At 43.8% G+C, this 17,395-nt stretch overlaps 1 protein-coding gene across 1 annotated transcript in view; it reads right to left on the bottom strand.

Moving 5' to 3' along the window:
• lpin2 (lipin 2) overlaps nucleotides 1–17,395 on the bottom strand; it is a 60,638-nt gene that overhangs the window by 20,379 nt on the left and 22,864 nt on the right. The window contains exon 2 of the mRNA XM_041881174.2: nucleotides 1,126–1,326. Coding sequence (XP_041737108.1) covers nucleotides 1,126–1,317 — 192 coding nt within the window. The 5' untranslated portion in view covers nucleotides 1,318–1,326. The remainder of the gene's footprint in view (nucleotides 1–1,125; nucleotides 1,327–17,395) is intronic.

The following is a 17,395-nucleotide window of genomic DNA, read 5'->3' as shown; positions in this document are numbered from 1 at the left end:
AAGTGTTGTGGTCAGATGAGACCAAAATCGAGCTCTTTGCCATCAACTCAACTCGCTGTGTTTGGAGGAGGAGGAATGCTGCCTATGACCCCAAGAACACCATCCCCACCGTCAAACATGGAGGTGGAAACATTATGCTTTGGGGGGGGTTTCTGCTAAGGGGACAGGACAACTTCACCGCATCAAAGGGACGATGGATGGGGCCATGTACCGTCAAATCTTAGGTGAGAACCTCCTTCCCTCAGCCAGGGCATTGAAAATGGGTCGTGGATGGGTATTCCAGCATGACAATGACCCAAAACACATGGCCAAGGCAACAAAGGAGTGGCTCAAGAAGAAGCACATTAAGGTCCTGGAGTGGCCTAGCCAGTCTCCAGACCTTAATCCCATAGCAAATCTGTAGAGGGAGCTGGAGGTTCGAGTTGCCAAACGACAGCCTCGAAACCTTAATGACTTGGAGAAGATCTGCAAAGAGGAGTGGGACAAAATCCCTCCTGAGATGTGTGCAAACCTGGTGGCCAACTACAAGAAACATCTGACCTCTGTGATTGCCAACAAGGGTTTTGCCACCAAGTACTAAGTCATGTTTTGCAGAGGGGTCAAATACCTATTTCCCTCATTAAAATGCAAATCAATTTATAAAATTTTTGACATGCATTTTTCTGGATTTTTTTGTTGTTATTCTGTCTCTCACTTTTCAAATAAAACTACCATTAAAATTATAGACTGATCGTGTCTTTGTCAGTGGGCAAACGTACAAAATCAGCAGGGGATCAAATACTTTTTTCCCTCACTGTATAACATATATTTTCATTTGTTTAACACTTTTTTGGTTACTACATGATTCCATATGTGTTATTTCATAGTTTTGATGTCTTTACTATTATTCTACAATGTAGAAAATAGTAAAAATAAAGAAAAACCCTTGAATGAGTAGGTGTTCTAAAACGTTCGACCGGTAGTGTACTTTATATCTGTTTTTAGTCGTTTAAGTTTACACTGAAAATTATTTTCAAAATTATGTATGATTATTTTTTACTGTTTGGACATAGGCGGCCTGAAAAAACTAATTTTCTATGCAGAAAAAACTCTGACCTCTCTCTATCAGTTATCCCCAAAACTCACCACTTTCTCCTTGGAGCGCAGCACGCCCAGTTTCCCAAAGCGTACGTGGAAGGGGGAGCAGTGGAAGGTCCCGTCAGGCTGTCTGACCACTACCACGTCGATGCAGCCTGACAGTGTGGCCTGGTTGATGCCCTTATACAGCTCCTTCACAGTCACCAACACCTGGCCTGCCAGCTGGCCCACGTAGTTCATGGTGTCTACCTGTGGATAACACACACAACCAAAACACAAACATTAAAAAACAGTATAGGATAGTTTAACCATTTACCTAAACACAGATTAGTACATAGACATTACTCTTTATATATATATATATATACACAGTGAGGGAAAAAAGTATTTGATCCCCTGCTGAAATTATCAGTCTATAATTTTAATGGTAGGTTTATTTGAACAGTGAGAGACAGAATAACACAACAAAAAATCCAGAAAAACGCATGTCAAAAATGTTATAAATTGATTTCCATTTTAATGAGGGAATAAGTATTTGACCCCCTCTCAATCAGAAAGATTTCTAGTTCCCAGGTGTCTTTTATACAGGTAACGAGCTGAGATTAGGAGCACACTCTTAAAGGGAGTGCTCCTAATCTCAGTTTGTTACCTGTATAAAAGACACCTGTCCACAGAAGCAATCAATCAATCAGACTCCAAACTCTCCACCATGGCCAAGACCAAAGAGCTCTCCAAGGATGTCAGGGACAAGATTGTAGACCTACACAAGGCTGGAATGGGCTACAAGACCATCGCCAAGCAGCTTGGTGAGAAGGTGACAACAGTTGGTGCGATTATTCGCATATGGAAGAAACACAAAATAACTGTCAATCTCCCTCGGCCTGGGGCCCCATGCAAGATCTCACCTCGTGGAGTTGCAATGATCATGAGAACGATGAGGAATCAGCCCAGAACTACACGGGAGGATCTTGTCAATGATCTCAAGACAGCTGGGACCATAGTCACCAAGAAAACAATTGGTAACACACTACGCCGTGAAGGACTGAAATCCTGCAGCGCCCGCAAGGTCCCCCTGCTCAAGAAAGCACAAATATAGGCCCGTCTGAAGTTTGCCAATGAACATCTGAATGATTCAGAGGAGAACTGGGTGAAAGTGTTGTGGTCAGATGAGACCAAAATCGAGCTCTTTGGCATCAACTCAACTCGCCGTGTTTGGAGGAGGAGGAATGCTGCCTATGACCCCAAGAACACCATCCCCACCGTCAAACATGGAGGTGGAAACATTATGCTTTGGGGGTGTTTTTCTGCTAAGGGGACAGGACAACTTCACCATATCAAAGGGACGATGGACGGGGCCATGTACCGTCAAATCTTGGGTGAGAACCTCCTTCCCTCAGCCAGGGCATTGAAAATGGGTCGTGGATGGGTATTCCAGCATGACAATGACCCAAAACACACGGCCAAGGCAACAAAGGAGTGGCTCAAGAAGAAGCACATTAAGGTCCTGGAGTGGCCTAGCCAGTCTCTAGACCTTAATCCCATAGAAAATCTGTGGAGGGAGCTGAAGGTTCGAGTTGCCAAACGTCAGCCTCGAAACCTTAATGACTTGGAGAAGATCTGCAAAGAGGAGTGGGACAAAATCCCTCCTGAGATGTGTACAAACCTGGTGGCCAACTACAAGAAACGTCTGACCTCTGTGATTGCCAACAAGGGTTGTGCCACCAAGTACTAAGTCATGTTTTGCAGAGGGGTCAAATACTTATTTCCCTCATTAAAATGCAAATCAATTCATAACATTTTTGACATGCGTTTATTTCTGGATTTTTTTGTTGTTATTCTGTCTCTCACTGTTCAAATAAACCTACCATTAAAATTATAGACTGATCATGTCTTTGTCAGTGGGCAAACATACAAAATCAGCAGGGGATCAAATACTTTTTTCCTTCACTGTATATATACATATATAAGTACAAACAACTAAGCAAAAATTAAACACAAACAGAAACAAAACAACACAATTACTATGCTTGATATACAACACAACATGCCTACATTTGTTCACATTTTTCTCATGTGGAAATGTTACATTCTTTAACTTGGTCAATATAAGGTTTCCAGATTTTAAAAAAACATGTATTTTTCTGCTTAACTTTATAAAACACAGAATCTAGTGGAATGTAACTACATACAGTAATTCAGCCCTTATTGAAGCCGAGTATGATGCTTTCCAATTGATAGCTATACATTTTTTTATTATTGTAGCCAATTTATAAGTTCTTCTGCTCCCTTATAATGATCTGTGATTTCATTTTTTATGTGATGTGGCCACTTTCGTTTGTTTCCCGCCACTTCACAATTGAAGGGTGTTGCGCTACTTACACTGGTTATTATGAAGCCAAAATCTAATGTTGGCTTCAACTTGGCTTTCGATACAAATCCTTCCATTAAAAAAGTAATCTGGGTTGTGGTTACTTTCTCATTATAAAAACAGCGATGGTGAGATTAATGCTACTGCATTCAAGACGTTATTATGTGTGCCTGCGTCAGCCACATAGGTTACAGAAAAATCGGCATGCATGCATCCAGTCTATTAAGTCAGGCAATGTCCACATGATTCTCACATATTTTAGAATGTAATAATAATTTGAATATCAAGGCCTAAAAAATTCATTATTCTTAAAGTGGTAATGGCCTACTTTTTCTTTTATATTTTTTGCATGCTTTTTGGGGGGAGAGGGGGTTCTATATTAGAACACATTATTTATAGAAAATATGCTCAAAATGCATGATGCCACTTTGGAACCAGGACTTTAAAAGGTCATTAAATACTTGCGGTAATGTCAGTTTGTTCCAAATAGGGGTGCCTGGCGATATGGGTTTCTTCCATTTCATGAATTTATGTACATTTTCCCAAATAAAAATTGAATTGAAAATCATTGGATTGTCTGTTTTTTCTTTAAAGCCTTGGACCCAAAGTAGTGGATATACTGTATTTTAAATGTATGGCTTCAATACTAGTCTGCTGGCCATTGTTTAAGTGAAAGCAGTTGTGTGGCCCAGTAATATATTTTCATATGAGGTAGGCCAAAACATTACATTTGACTAGAGGTCTTTCCATTCCAAATAAAGTTGGAGAGTAGGCCATTTATTTATGCCAAAACCTCCAGCTTTATAAGGTAAGTGTAAAACATTACATTTGACTCGAGGTCTTTCCAGAGTAGGCAATTTATATTCCTAAAGAAGTTGGACCCTACCTAACATAGAAATAGGGAGAGTTCTCCATCTCTGAAAATCGGATTCAATCTTAACTAGTAAAGGAGAGTACTTGATTTTATAGGCCTCCTCCAAATTGCATGGCATCAATAAATCCAGGTATTTAATGTGTCTTTGTCCATGTCCACTGAAACTTGAAAAGTCAAAATAAGAAATTGGCAAAATTGGATTTTTCTCCCAATTCACTTTGAATCCTGCTACAAAACCATACACTACCAGTCAAAAGATTGGACACACCTACTCATTCAAGGGCTTTTCTTTATTTTTACTATTTTTTATATTGTAGAATAATAATGAAGACATCAAAACTATGAAATAACACATATGGAATCATGTAGTAAACAAATAAGTGTTAAACAAATACAAATATATTTTATATTTGAGATTCTTCAAATAGCCACCCTTTGCCTTGATGACAGCTTTGCACACTCTTGGCATTGTCACGGATTCAGCCGAGGCTGCCCCTCCTCCTTGCTCGGGCAGGCTTCGGCGTTCGTCGTCCCCGGAGTACTAGCTGCTACCGATCTATGTTTCGGTGTTTGTCTTGTTTGGTCTTGATTGTGTACACCTGTTCCCAATGATGTTGTATTGTATTCCCTATATAACCCTCTGTCTTTCATTGTGTATTGTGTGTGATTGTTTTCGTCATTCGGCAGTAGCTTATTGTGCGGGTTATTTTCCTCCCTGTTTGGAGGTTGTTTGTACTCTGGTTACTTTTGAGTAAAGTATGTTTCCAGTAGCTCGGTGTCCTGCGTTTGACTTCGCCTACCGCATTCACGTCGCACATGACAGTCATTCTCGCAACCAGCTTCACCTGGAATGCTTTTCTAATAGTCTTGAAGGAGTTCCCACATATGCTGAGCACTTCTTGGCTACTTTTCCTTCACTATGTGGTCCGAATCATCCCAAACCATCTCAAGTGGGTTGAGGTTGGGGGGATTGTGGAGGCAAGGTCATCTGACGCAGCACTCCATCACTCTCCTTCTTGGTAAAATAGTCCTTACACAGCCTGGAGGTGTGTTGGGTCATTGTCCTGTTGAAAAACAAATGATAGTCCCACTAAGCCCAAACCAGATGGGATGGCGTATCGCTGCAGAATGCTGTGGTAGCCATGCTGGTTAAGTGTGCCTTGAATTCTAAATAAATCACAGACAGTGTCACCAGCAAAGCACCCCCACACCATAACACCTCCTCCTCCATGCTTTACGGTGGGAACTACACATGCAGAGATCATCCATTCACCCACACGCGTCTCACAAAGACACAGCGGTTGGAACCAAAAATCTCAAATTTGGACTCCAGACCAAAGGACACATTTCCACCGGTCTAATGTCCATTGCTCATGTTTCTTGACCCAAGCAGGTCTATTATTTTTATTGGTGTCCTTCAGTAGTGGTTTCTTTGCAGCAATTTGACCATGAAGGCCTGATTCACACAGTCCCCTCTGAACAGTTGATGTTGAGATGTGTCTGATACTTGAACTCTGTAAAGCATTTATTTGGGATGAAATTTCTGAGGCTGGTGACTCTAATGAACTTATCCTCTGCAGCAGAGGTAACTCTGGGTCTTCCATTCCTGTGGCAGTCCTCATGAGAGCCAGTTTCATCATAGTGCTTGATGGTTTTTGCAACTGCACTTGAAGAAACTTTCAAAGTTCTTGAAATGTTCCGTATTGACTGACCTTCATGTCTTAAAGTAATGATGGATTGTCGTTTCTCTTTGCTTATTTGACCTGTTCTTGCCATAATATGGACTTGGTCTTTTACCAAATAGGGCTATCTTCTGTATACCCCCCCTACCTTGTCACAACACAACTGATTGGCTCAAACGCATTAAGGAAAGAAATTCCACAAATAAATTTTTAAGAAGGCACACCTGTTAATTTAAATGCATTCCAGGTGACTACCTCATGAAGCTGGTTGAGAGAATGCCAAGAGTGTGCAAAGCTGCCATCAAGGCAAAGGGTGGCTATTTGAAGAATCTCAAATATAAAATATATTTTGATTTGTTTAACACTTTTTTGGTTACTACATGATGTGTTATTTCATAGTTTTGGTGTCTTCACTATTTTTCTACAATGTAAAAAATAGCAAAAATAAAGAAAAACCCTTGAATGATTAGGTGTGTCCAAACTTTTGACCAGTAGTGTATATATTTGCGCCCATCTCAGTGAACTAATCCATTGCGGAGGCCTAGACTAAAAGGCAATTTATGCTTGATTAGAAAATGTGGTCGGAGGCACCGTATGGAGGGTGTGACGCAATTGTGGCGCCTCCAGAGGCATGCAGATGCCAAATCGAACTCTGTACCGCATCGCCATGCGCCTCACAAATTTTGTAACAATGCGGAGGGCTCTGTTTAGCTCTGCATTGACATGATTGGTTGACGGTAGGAGAGGGCGCTACATCCTGTATAAACACAAACTCACTTCCCTGACAACAGCTCTACACAACTCTGCGCAGCACAAGAAGTATGAATGCCCTGACTTCTGCTGAGGCCATTCTTGCCCTGACTTCTGCTGATCGCGGTAAATGCTGCATGGCCAATGCAGTCGGATTGACCATGCGCCTAGATGCACAATGCATTACTCTCTCCAGAACGCGCTCTCTACCACCAATTTGTGCACATTCATTGATTCATAACTTTGCGTTGTTTGCGTTTGATTGTTATTGTATATCAATTCCCCATTACGTAGTATATTTACCGTTAATTCCTATACTTTCTAATCTACAATGTTTGTTACTTTGGTTAAGGTCATTTATTTTAATGCATTCAATATTATTATTACAGTCTTCCTGTTCTCATTGTCTGAGTGGACACATTATTTATAGAGTGCACAACCTATGCTACTCTTTTGAGAAACAAGTTTTGGTTTATTTAATTCCATTTACGAGTTCTGTCAATTTAGTCATTGTCTTTTGTTTGGAGCGCTCCTGTCAATGTTGAGTAAGGACGCGCATGCATAGAAGTAGGCCTATAGTCTACCTGGCCTGCGCGCAAATGTAGGTATATAAATGTGCCCATTTGGGGATCTGATAGTATTTCCGATTGGCTTAACGCACCACCACTAATGGCCTGTGGAGCTTCTCAAGGTAATGTTTTCTTCACCTCAAACAGCAAGCAAACAAAGTCTGTTTTTACATCCATTGAGAATTACAATAGTTCCTCAATGTATTTGAAAAATCTTTCCAGCGCTCTCCCTTTTGATAACCACTCAGCATGAAAGGGAAAAATGTCATGCTCTGATCCAGTGGAAACATCATAAAATAGGTTTCTTATCAGTGCTTGACTTGGACTGAAATAGGTTCGGGTACTCATTTTGGGTGCGGGTACTGTTTATATTTAGGTGTAGGAGCTCCACAATACTTTTGAGCTAATATTGTATAAGAGGAACAGGAGCTCAAGCAGTAGAACATTTGAGGTGCCGGTACTCAGCTCCGGTGAGCTCCTACCCAAGTCAAGCACTGCTTCTTATCCCTTGCGCAAATAGCCTACCGCTGTGTCTGTCCCGAGCTCACTGGAGCAGAAAACTCTGAGGGCCCAGAATATTTTATACAATGTTGTAAGTTCGCTAGAGCAAGCTTTGGGCAGACCCAAGTTAAGAGTTAATACGATGTTTCAAGTTCGTTGCAGACAGGCCATGTGTAGCCAATGTTATTTATAGGATATTTATTTTTATCAGGATATTTTCTACATGCAGCTGCAATGTTTTTATTTGTTGGCTTATGTAGGATATTTTACATAATTGGCAATGGCAATAGAAGTTACTTTTAAGATTTGTATCATTTTCATTTGGATATAATTTTGATTAACCACATGACAATGATTTTGAGATATGAAGATGTTATTATTGTTAGGCCTACTGCTGCTAGGTAGCTCTCTCTCTGCTCTCCCCCTCCCCTCTGTCTGTCCTTGATTGCAGGAGTGAAGTCTGGTGTGCGGGAGTCAGGGTTCCAGCTGCAGCTCATTCACCATAATCACCTCAGCCTTTAAGACCCGGTCAAACTTTCCACTCATCGTCAGATCATAGTCAAGACAACCATGTTAGTCTCGCTGTCGACTCAACCTGTCTGTTTTCGCTCTTGTGTTTTTTGGACTGTTTATTTACTTTTTCTCCTGTGCCACAGATATTTGGAACCTGACTCCTGCCTCCGCTTCACTCCTGCCACCACCATCCTGCTCTTCACTATCGGGTCTCTCCTTTGGACTCACCACGGACACTAGGACATTACGGTACCACACCTGCCCTGACCTGGATCTGTACCCTCCCTGTAACCTGGACTTGCTCTTCCCCATTTATTGGAAACCTGGACTATTGAACATTATAATAAACCTGTTAAAACTTCTCTGGCTTGGTGTACTTGTCTGCATTTGGGTTCTATCCAGTTAAATCATAACAGTATGATCTGACCCAACATGAACCCAGCAGACAGTAGCTCGGATACCACCCCAGAGTGCACTCAAATTTGGACTGCCATAGCCAATCAGGGCATTCTACTTGGCCAACATGATACCCTGTTTAAGACGATTGCTGAGGACAGTCAGGTGCTGCTTAATCAGGTTCAATTACTCACCAATCAAGTGTCTGCCCTTACTACCCCTTCAGCCCAGATCAGAGAGCCTTTTGTTCCTGCTCCAGAGCGCTATGACGGGAACATGGGAACCTGTGGCGATTTTTTGACTCAATGCTCGTTAGTGTTTGAACAACAGCCCCTCACCTACGCCTCAGAAAGAGCCCGTATTGCCTACCTTATCAACTCTACTAGCGGTTCCGCTCGTGCCTGGGGATCCGCGGTCTGGGAGAGTCAGTCGGACATTTGCAACGCTTACGTGGTCTTCACCACGGAGATGAGGAAGGTTTTTGACCACCCCGTACGAGGCAAGGAGGCTGCGAAACGGTTGTTTTCTCTTCGGCAGGGGGCTCGTAGTGTGGCGGAGATGGCAGTGGAGTTTCGGACTTTAGCAGCAGTGAGTGGTTGGAATGACGAGGCATTACAAGGAGTGTTCATCAATGCTTTGTCTGAGATTTTAAAAGATGAATTGGTGTCATATGATGAATCGCCTACGCTGGATAATCTTATTTCACTCACTATCAGGTTGGATAATCGGATTCGGGAGCGCCGCCGGGAGAGGAGTGTTAGTTCCAAGCAACCTGTCTGTCATCAACAAACTCCTCCCTGCATCGTCCCTACGGAGAGAGCCGTGTCTTCCCGAGTCGATACGAGGAGCACTGAACCCGAAGCCATGGAGGTGGGTGGTGCACGGTTGTCCTCAGAGGAGCGTGCACGTCGTATTCAGGCTCGGGTCTGCCTGTATTGTGGAGAAGCTGGTCATTTCGTTCCTTCCTGCCCAGTTCGTCCGGGGAAAAGGGCCGGCTCATCATTTATGGGAGAAGTTTTGGTGAGCCGAGCAGCGGATTCTTCCTCTTCTCCCCGCATTCTGCTCCAGGCATCCCTCCAGTGGCAGTTCCAGAATTTCTCTGTTAGTGCGCTGATTGACTCTGGTGCCGGCAAAGCTTTTTGGATAGAGAGTGGGCTCAACAAATGGATTTGGAGACTGTTCCTATGGACTGTCCGCTGCAGGCTAAGGGTCTAAATGGACAATTGTTGACCCGCATTACCCATCAGACTGTTCCTGTTTGTCTTAGAGTGTCGGGAAATCATCAGGAGAACATTCAATTCCATATTATCGACTGCCCACAGACTCCCCCTGGTCCTTGGTATCCCCTGGCTCATAAAACACAATCCACACATTGATTGGGTGACAGGTAGCATTGTTTCATGGAGCACATTTTGTCATGTGAATTGTTTGTGTTCTGCTCAGACTCCTGCCAGTACTGTGCCTCAACCTCCACTGGAGTCCATGGATCTTTCTGCTGTTCCTGACGTGTATCATGACCTGGCATCCGTTTTTGCAAACACAGAGCTACTTCTCTTCCTCCTCACCGGCCTTACGACTGCGCCATTGACCTCCAGCCAGGAGCCCCGCTCCCCAGCAGTCGCCTGTACAATCTCTCCCGGCCGGAGACGGAGGCTATGGAGAACTACATTCGGGACTCCTTGGCGGCAGGTATTATGCGTCCTTCCTCGTCACCTGTAGGAGCGGGATTCTTTTTTGTTGCTAAGAAGGATAAGACCCTCAGACCCTGTATTGATTACCGTGGACTTAACAACATCACCATTAAGAACAAGTATTCTCTGCCTTTGATTAATTCTGCTTTTCCCCTCCTTCATGGTGCTACCATCTTTACGAAACTGGATCTACGAAATGCGTATCACCTGGTGCGCATTCGTAAGGGGTGATGAATGGAAGACTGCCTTCAACACACCCTTGGGACATTTTGAGTATCGGGTTATGCCTTTTGGGTTGTCTAATGCCCCTGCTGTTTTTCAGGCACTAGTCAATGATGTCCTTCGGGACATGTTGAATCGGTTTGTTTTTGTCTATCTGGATGATATCTTGATTTTCTCAGAGTCCTCCCAGGAACATGAACTGCATGTGCGCCAGGTGTTGCAAAGGTTGTTGGAGAACAAACTGTTTGTGAAGATGGAGAAATGTGAAAATCATGTGTCTGAGACCTCCTTTTTGGGTTACATCATAGCTCAGGGGGAGCTGCGGATGGACCCAGCTAAGATCTCTGCTGTCACGGACTGGCCAGCTCCCTCTACCCGCAAACAACTTCAACGATTCCTGGGGTTTGCGAACTTCTATAGGAGGTTCATCAAGGACTACAGCCGCATTGCGGCGCCACTCACCGCTCTCACCTCCATCTCACGACCGTTCGCTTGGAATGAAGGGGGCCGAATCAGCGTTCGAAGAACTGAAACATCGCTTCGCCTCGGCTCCCATTCTGATGCAGCCGGACCCCGACCGCCAGTTTGTCGTGGAGGTGGATGCATCCGACACTGGGGTAGGTGCAGTGTTGTCACAACGTTCTCCTGAAGATAACAAACTGCATCCCTGTGCTTTTCTCTCAAGGAAACTTTCTCAGGCAGAGAGGAATTATGATGTTGGAAATCGTGAACTGCTCGCCGTTAAGCTGGCTCTCGAGGAGTGGCGACATTGGTTGAGAGGGGCGGAACAACCCTTCATCGTTTGGACGGATCATAAGAATCTGGCTTACCTCCAGTCAGCGAAGCAGCTCAACCCCGTCAAGCCAGGTGGGCACTATTTTTTGGGAGATTCAATTTTTCTCTGTCTTACCGTCCTGGGTCACATAACGTCAAGCCTGACGCCCTGTCTCGTGTTCATTCGGCTGTTGATACTGGTAGTAACCCTGAACCCATTTTGCCTCCTACCTGCAGTATTGCAGTCATCACATGTGACATCGAGGGGATTGTTAGACAGGCTCAACATCATCAAGCTGACCCTGGGAGGGGTCCTCCTAACCGGATGTTTGTCCCTGAGTCTGCTCGCTCCCAGGTACTTCAGTGGGCTCACTCGTCTCCCCTTACCTGTCACCCTGGAGTTTCGCGGACCCTTGACTTTGTGCGACGGAAGTTCTGGTGGGCCACGATGGAGGCGGACACTCGAGCCTTCATTGCTGCTTGTACGGTATGTGCACGAAGTAAAAACTCCACCCAGGCCAGCGCTGGTCATCTACGACCTCTACCTATACCCAGCCGGCCCTGGTCGCATATCGCTATGGATTTTGTCACTGGACTTCCCCCCTCATCTGGTAAGACTGTCATTCTTACGGTGATTGATCGTTTTTCTAAGTTCGCTCATTTTTTGGCCCTACCTAAACTGCCCACTGCCAGAGAGACGGCTGATATTTTGGTTGAACATGTGTTCCGCTCTCATGGTCTACCCACGGATATTGTCTCTGACAGGGGTCCCCAGTTTGTCTCCCAGGTGTGGAAAGCTTTCTGTAAAGCTTTGGGCATTACATCCAGCCTGTCCTCTGGATATCACCCCCAGACCAACGGGCAAGCCGAGAGAAGCGAACCAGGAGATGGAGACCGCACTTCGCTGTGTCACTGGGTCTAACCCTGGGTCATGGAGCTCCATGCTCCCCTGGGTGGAATATGCTCATAACACCTTGACTAACGCTTCCTCTGGTTTGTCTCCTTTTCTGTGTGCTCTGGGTTATCAACCTCCCCTGTTCCCTTCCCAAGAGAGGGAACTTGCGGTACCCTCGGTGCAGTCCCACATGCGCCGCTGCTGCAAGGTCTGGAGGAAGGCCAGGGTAGCTCTGTCCCGAGCTTCGGCGTACATGCAGAGGCAAGCCAACCGTCACCGGTCCCAGGCTCCCGGTTACTCTCCTGGTCAAGAGGTATGGCTGAAGTCACGGGACCTTCCATTGAAGGTGGAGTCGAAGAAGATGGCGCCTCGTTTTATAGGACCGTTCAAGATACTGTCTATTGTTAACCCCTGCGCGGTTAAGCTACAGCTTCCTGCCTCCCTACGGGTTCATTCCACCTTTCATGTTTCCCAGATTAAGCCTGTGTCGGTTAGCCCTTTGTGCCCGCCCTCTCGTCCCCCTCCTCCGCCCCAAGATCGTGGGTGGGGGTCCGGTCTACACTGTCCGGCGACTTCTGGATGTTCGCGCCGGGTCGTGGTTTCCAGTACCTGGTGGATTGGGAGGGTTATGGTCCTGAGGAACGTTCCTGGGTGCCCAGGAGCTTCATTGTGGATCCTGCTCTGGTTCGTGAGTTTCATAGGTTACATCCTGATAAACCCTGTCGGCCGCCAGGTGGCGTCCGTAGAGGGGGTACTGTTAGGCCTACTGCTGCTAGGTAGCTCTCTCTCTGCTCTCCCCCTCCCCTCTGTCTGTCCTTGATTGCAGGAGTGAAGTCTGGTGTGCGGGAGTCAGGGTTCCAGCTGCAGCTCATTCACCATAATCACCTCAGCCTTTAAGACCCGGTCAAACTTTCCACTCATCGTCAGATCATAGTCAAGACAACCATGTTAGTCTCGCTGTCGACTCAACCTGTCTGTTTTCGCTCTTGTGTTTTTTTGGACTGTTTATTTACTTTTTCTCCTGTGCCACAGATATTTGGAACCTGACTCCTGCCTCCGCTTCACTCCTGCCACCACCATCCTGCTCTTCACTATCGGGTCTCTCCTTTGGACTCACCACGGACACTAGGACATTACGGTACCACACCTGCCCTGACCTGGATCTGTACCCTCCCTGTAACCTGGACTTGCTCTTCCCCATTTATTGGAAACCTGGACTATTGAACATTATAATAAACCTGTTAAAACTTCTCTGGCTTGGTGTACTTGTCTGCATTTGGGTTCTATCCAGTTAAATCATAACAATTATAAATTAAATGAAACTGTTTCACGAAAATGTGCATATGAAAACCATAACTGGCATGCAGATCGGTAGAAATGGTAAGATAAATTGGCATTCTCTGCAGAGCAGGTGTTTATTATGTTAAATTCAAGCTTCAAAGTGTTCAACTGTTGAAGGGTGTCAACATTTCTATCTAAGCTGTGTTTTCTTTCTAAGTCATGGATATTCTGTTTGAGTATTTCTAATTCTTTATGGGTCTTCTTTTTCTTATGTGAAGAGTAAGACATGATACAACCTGTCATATATGCTTTAAGAGCTTCACAGACAACAGTTGGGCATACTTCATTATCCACACTGAAGAAAAATATAAACGTAACATGTAAAGTGTTGGTTCCATGTTTCATTAGCTGAAATCAAAGATCCCAGAAATGTTCCATACGCACAAAACACTTATTTCTCCTTTGCCAAGATAATCTTTCCTCCCGACAGATGTGGCATATCAAGTAGCTGATTAAACAGCATTATCATTACACAGGTGCACCTTGAGCTCGGGACAATAAAAGGCCACACTAAAATGTGCAGTTTTGTCACACAACACAATGCCACAGATGTCTCAAGTTTTGAGGGAGCATGCAATTGGCATGCTGACTACAGGAATGTCCACCAGAGCTGTTGCCAGATAATTGAATGTTAATTTCTCTACCACAAGCCGCCTCCAACGTTGTTTTAGAGAATTTGGTAGTGCGTCCAACCGGCCTCACAACCACAGACCATGTGTATGGCATCATGTGGGCAGGTGGTTTACGGATGTCAACGTTGTGAACAGAGTGCACCATGGTGGCGGTGGGGTTATGGTATGGGCATGCATAAGATACGGACAACGAACACAATTGCATTTTATCGATGGAAGTTTGAATGCACAGAGATACCGTGACGAGATCCTAAGGCCCATTGTCGAGCCATTCATCTGCCGCCATCACCTCATGTTTCAGCATGATAATGCATGACCCCATGTCGCAAGGATCTGTACAATATTCCTGGAAGCTGAACATCTCCATACTCAGCAGACATGTCACCCATTGAGTATGTTTGGGATGCTCTGGATCGACGTGCACGGCAGCGTGTTCCAGTTCACGCCAATATCCAGCAACTTTGCACAGCCATTGAAGAGGAGTGGGACAACATTCCACAGGCCACAATCAACAGCCTGATCAACTCTGCGAAAGACTTGTCGCACTGCATGAGGCAAATGGTGGTCACACCAGATACTGACTGGTTTTCTGATCCACGCCCCTATCTTTTTAAAAAAGGTCTCTGTGACCAACAGATGTATATCTGTATTACCAGTCATGTGGAATCCATAGATTAGGGCCTAATAAATGTATTTCAATTTACTGATTTCCTTATATGAACTGTAACTCAGTAAAATCTTAGAAATTGTTGCATGTTGTGTTTATATTTTTTTCAGTATACATTTATTTCCAAAAACATGTCCATCTGTGTATTGAGTAGGCTTGGCCAGTATACCGTATATACCGGGGTATTTGGAAATAGCCACGGGATGTTTTTTCAATACAGTCAATACCATTGAAACTATTTTTTTGAAGATTTTCTATACATTTTAATATTTGTAGCTACTTCTTAAGTAAATACCTGCAGTCAACTTGTGCAATATGTTAGAAGATAAAGCAGATTGCGTTCTTCATTTCACCTGTCACATAATTTTACATTATGAAGCTTCCCATAGTTCCCCAGAACAGCTGAGCCGGTCACGTGTTTGTTTGTAAATAGCACAACTGGACAAAGCCTGATCAGGTGAGTCCAGCTGTGTATTGACAGGGGTCGTGTTTTATATTGAAAGTCAACAGCGGTTTATTGTTTCAATAGAGTGATCAGGGACGTGCAACTATAGTTTTCCTTCACAGAAAATACATTAGTGCAACACATTCGGCAGAAAATTGCTTAATTTTCATCAGATGACAACAGAAGTGCAACGGTATTTGGCTGGCAACCAAACAAGTAGGCTAAATTAACTTACAATGAAAAAGCAATGTATTTTTTTGCAAAAACTCTGCATGGCCATCATCTGTTTATCATAGAAATAATGTAGCCAGCTACATTTCCTAATGTTTTTCTTCAAGTTGATCTAGCATTTTACCGGAGAAAAGTAGGTTGGCTACACCAAGAAAAGTACCTGAGAAAAGTGCAACTGAAGCACCAAATTAGTCTGATGCCGAGCAGGAATTACAACAGCTATCCCATTTTGACAACAGAAATCAATGGGCGAATATCACAACCAATCTCAACACTGGTGGATAAGTAATACTGTGAAACACGATCAATTCACTATTACTGCAGATATATTATGGACATTTTCTGAAATTACAATTCAAAAATTCAAAAAGAAACTATGCGTAGCACCTATAAAGAAAAGTTTACAATAACAAAGTCAAATCTTAAATATGAGTTGTGGACATGAGGGTAACAGGTGGATTCTGTTTCAGTTGGATGTTTATATCGCCACAGTTCGCATAGATCCATCTCTTGGATGTTGGAGTTTAATACCTTAGATATGTTAGGAAGAGGATATAGTTTAGTTGATGACTTGTCTAGAGTTGCATTCCGCACACATTTAAAATTACCCCCCATATAATGTTCCCGTTACATTGAGATAGTTTAGGTATAAGGTCGTTAAAGAACTTTGGATCGTCTTCATTTGCGCAATAGCAATTCAGTAAAGTTACTTTTTCTTGTACCAGGTTTCCTTTTACCATTATAAAACGTCCATTTGGGTCTGTAGTTATTTCTGTAGACTTAAATCAGACTTTTTTGATCAATGAGAATTGATACTCCTCTGGATCTTGAAGAGTAGGTGGAGGAGAATGCCAACCCATCCCAAGCTCGCCCAAACCTTCACCTTCACTTTCTGAGTTTCTTGTAAAAAAAACGGATATTTTTCAAATAAGAAAATGCCTTAATTATTTTAGCTGGCTGCACAATTCCATTGACATTTCATGTCACACATGTTAATGTATTAATATCTTAAGTATTATCCACAACACGTGATATTGAGATGGGTCTTTACATATTTTGTGTCTCATATTGACTCCATTCATTTTGTAAGGTGTTGCTACAATGAAATCAGTGTTGATCAATCCTCAAGCTTCTTAGTGGACATGTATTCACAAGACATAGAAAACAAAACAAAACAATAAGAATGTTCCTCTTTCACCTCCGCCCCTTTCCCCTTTGATGCTTCCTGCATGAATCTGTCCTGTACTGTTGCACAGGTGAGAGAGCAACCTTACTGGTGCCTCTGTAGTGGCCATTCCCTTTAATGAAGTTTATTGTTCAGTAACTATGTCTCTATGCAATAAAAATAAAATGTATTTATTTATTAGGTAGACCCATCTAGTACCGGGTCGGACCCCCCTTTGCCTCCAGAACAGCCTGAAGTCTTTGGGGCATGGAACAATTGCTCAATTGGTATCAAGAGACTTAACATGTGCCAGGAAAACATTCCCCACACCATTACAGCACCGCCACCAGCCTGTCCCGTTGACACCAGGCAGAATGGGGCCATGGACTCATGCTGCTTACGTCAAATCCTGACTCTGCTATCAGCATGACGCAACAGGAACCGGGATTCGTCGGACCAGGCAATGTTTTTCCACTCCTCAATTGTCCAGTGTTGGTGATCGCGTGTCCACTGGAGCCACTTCTTCTTGTTTTTAGCTGATAGGAGTGGAACCCGGTGTGGTCGTCTGCTGCAATACCCCATCCGTGACAAGGACCGATAAG

The sequence above is a fragment of the Coregonus clupeaformis genome, chromosome 7 (assembly GCF_020615455.1).
Source record: "Coregonus clupeaformis isolate EN_2021a chromosome 7, ASM2061545v1, whole genome shotgun sequence".
Taxonomy (NCBI): domain Eukaryota; kingdom Metazoa; phylum Chordata; class Actinopteri; order Salmoniformes; family Salmonidae; genus Coregonus; species Coregonus clupeaformis.
Note: the sequence above shows the minus strand (reverse complement) of the source record. Positions and strands in the feature narration are given on the sequence as shown.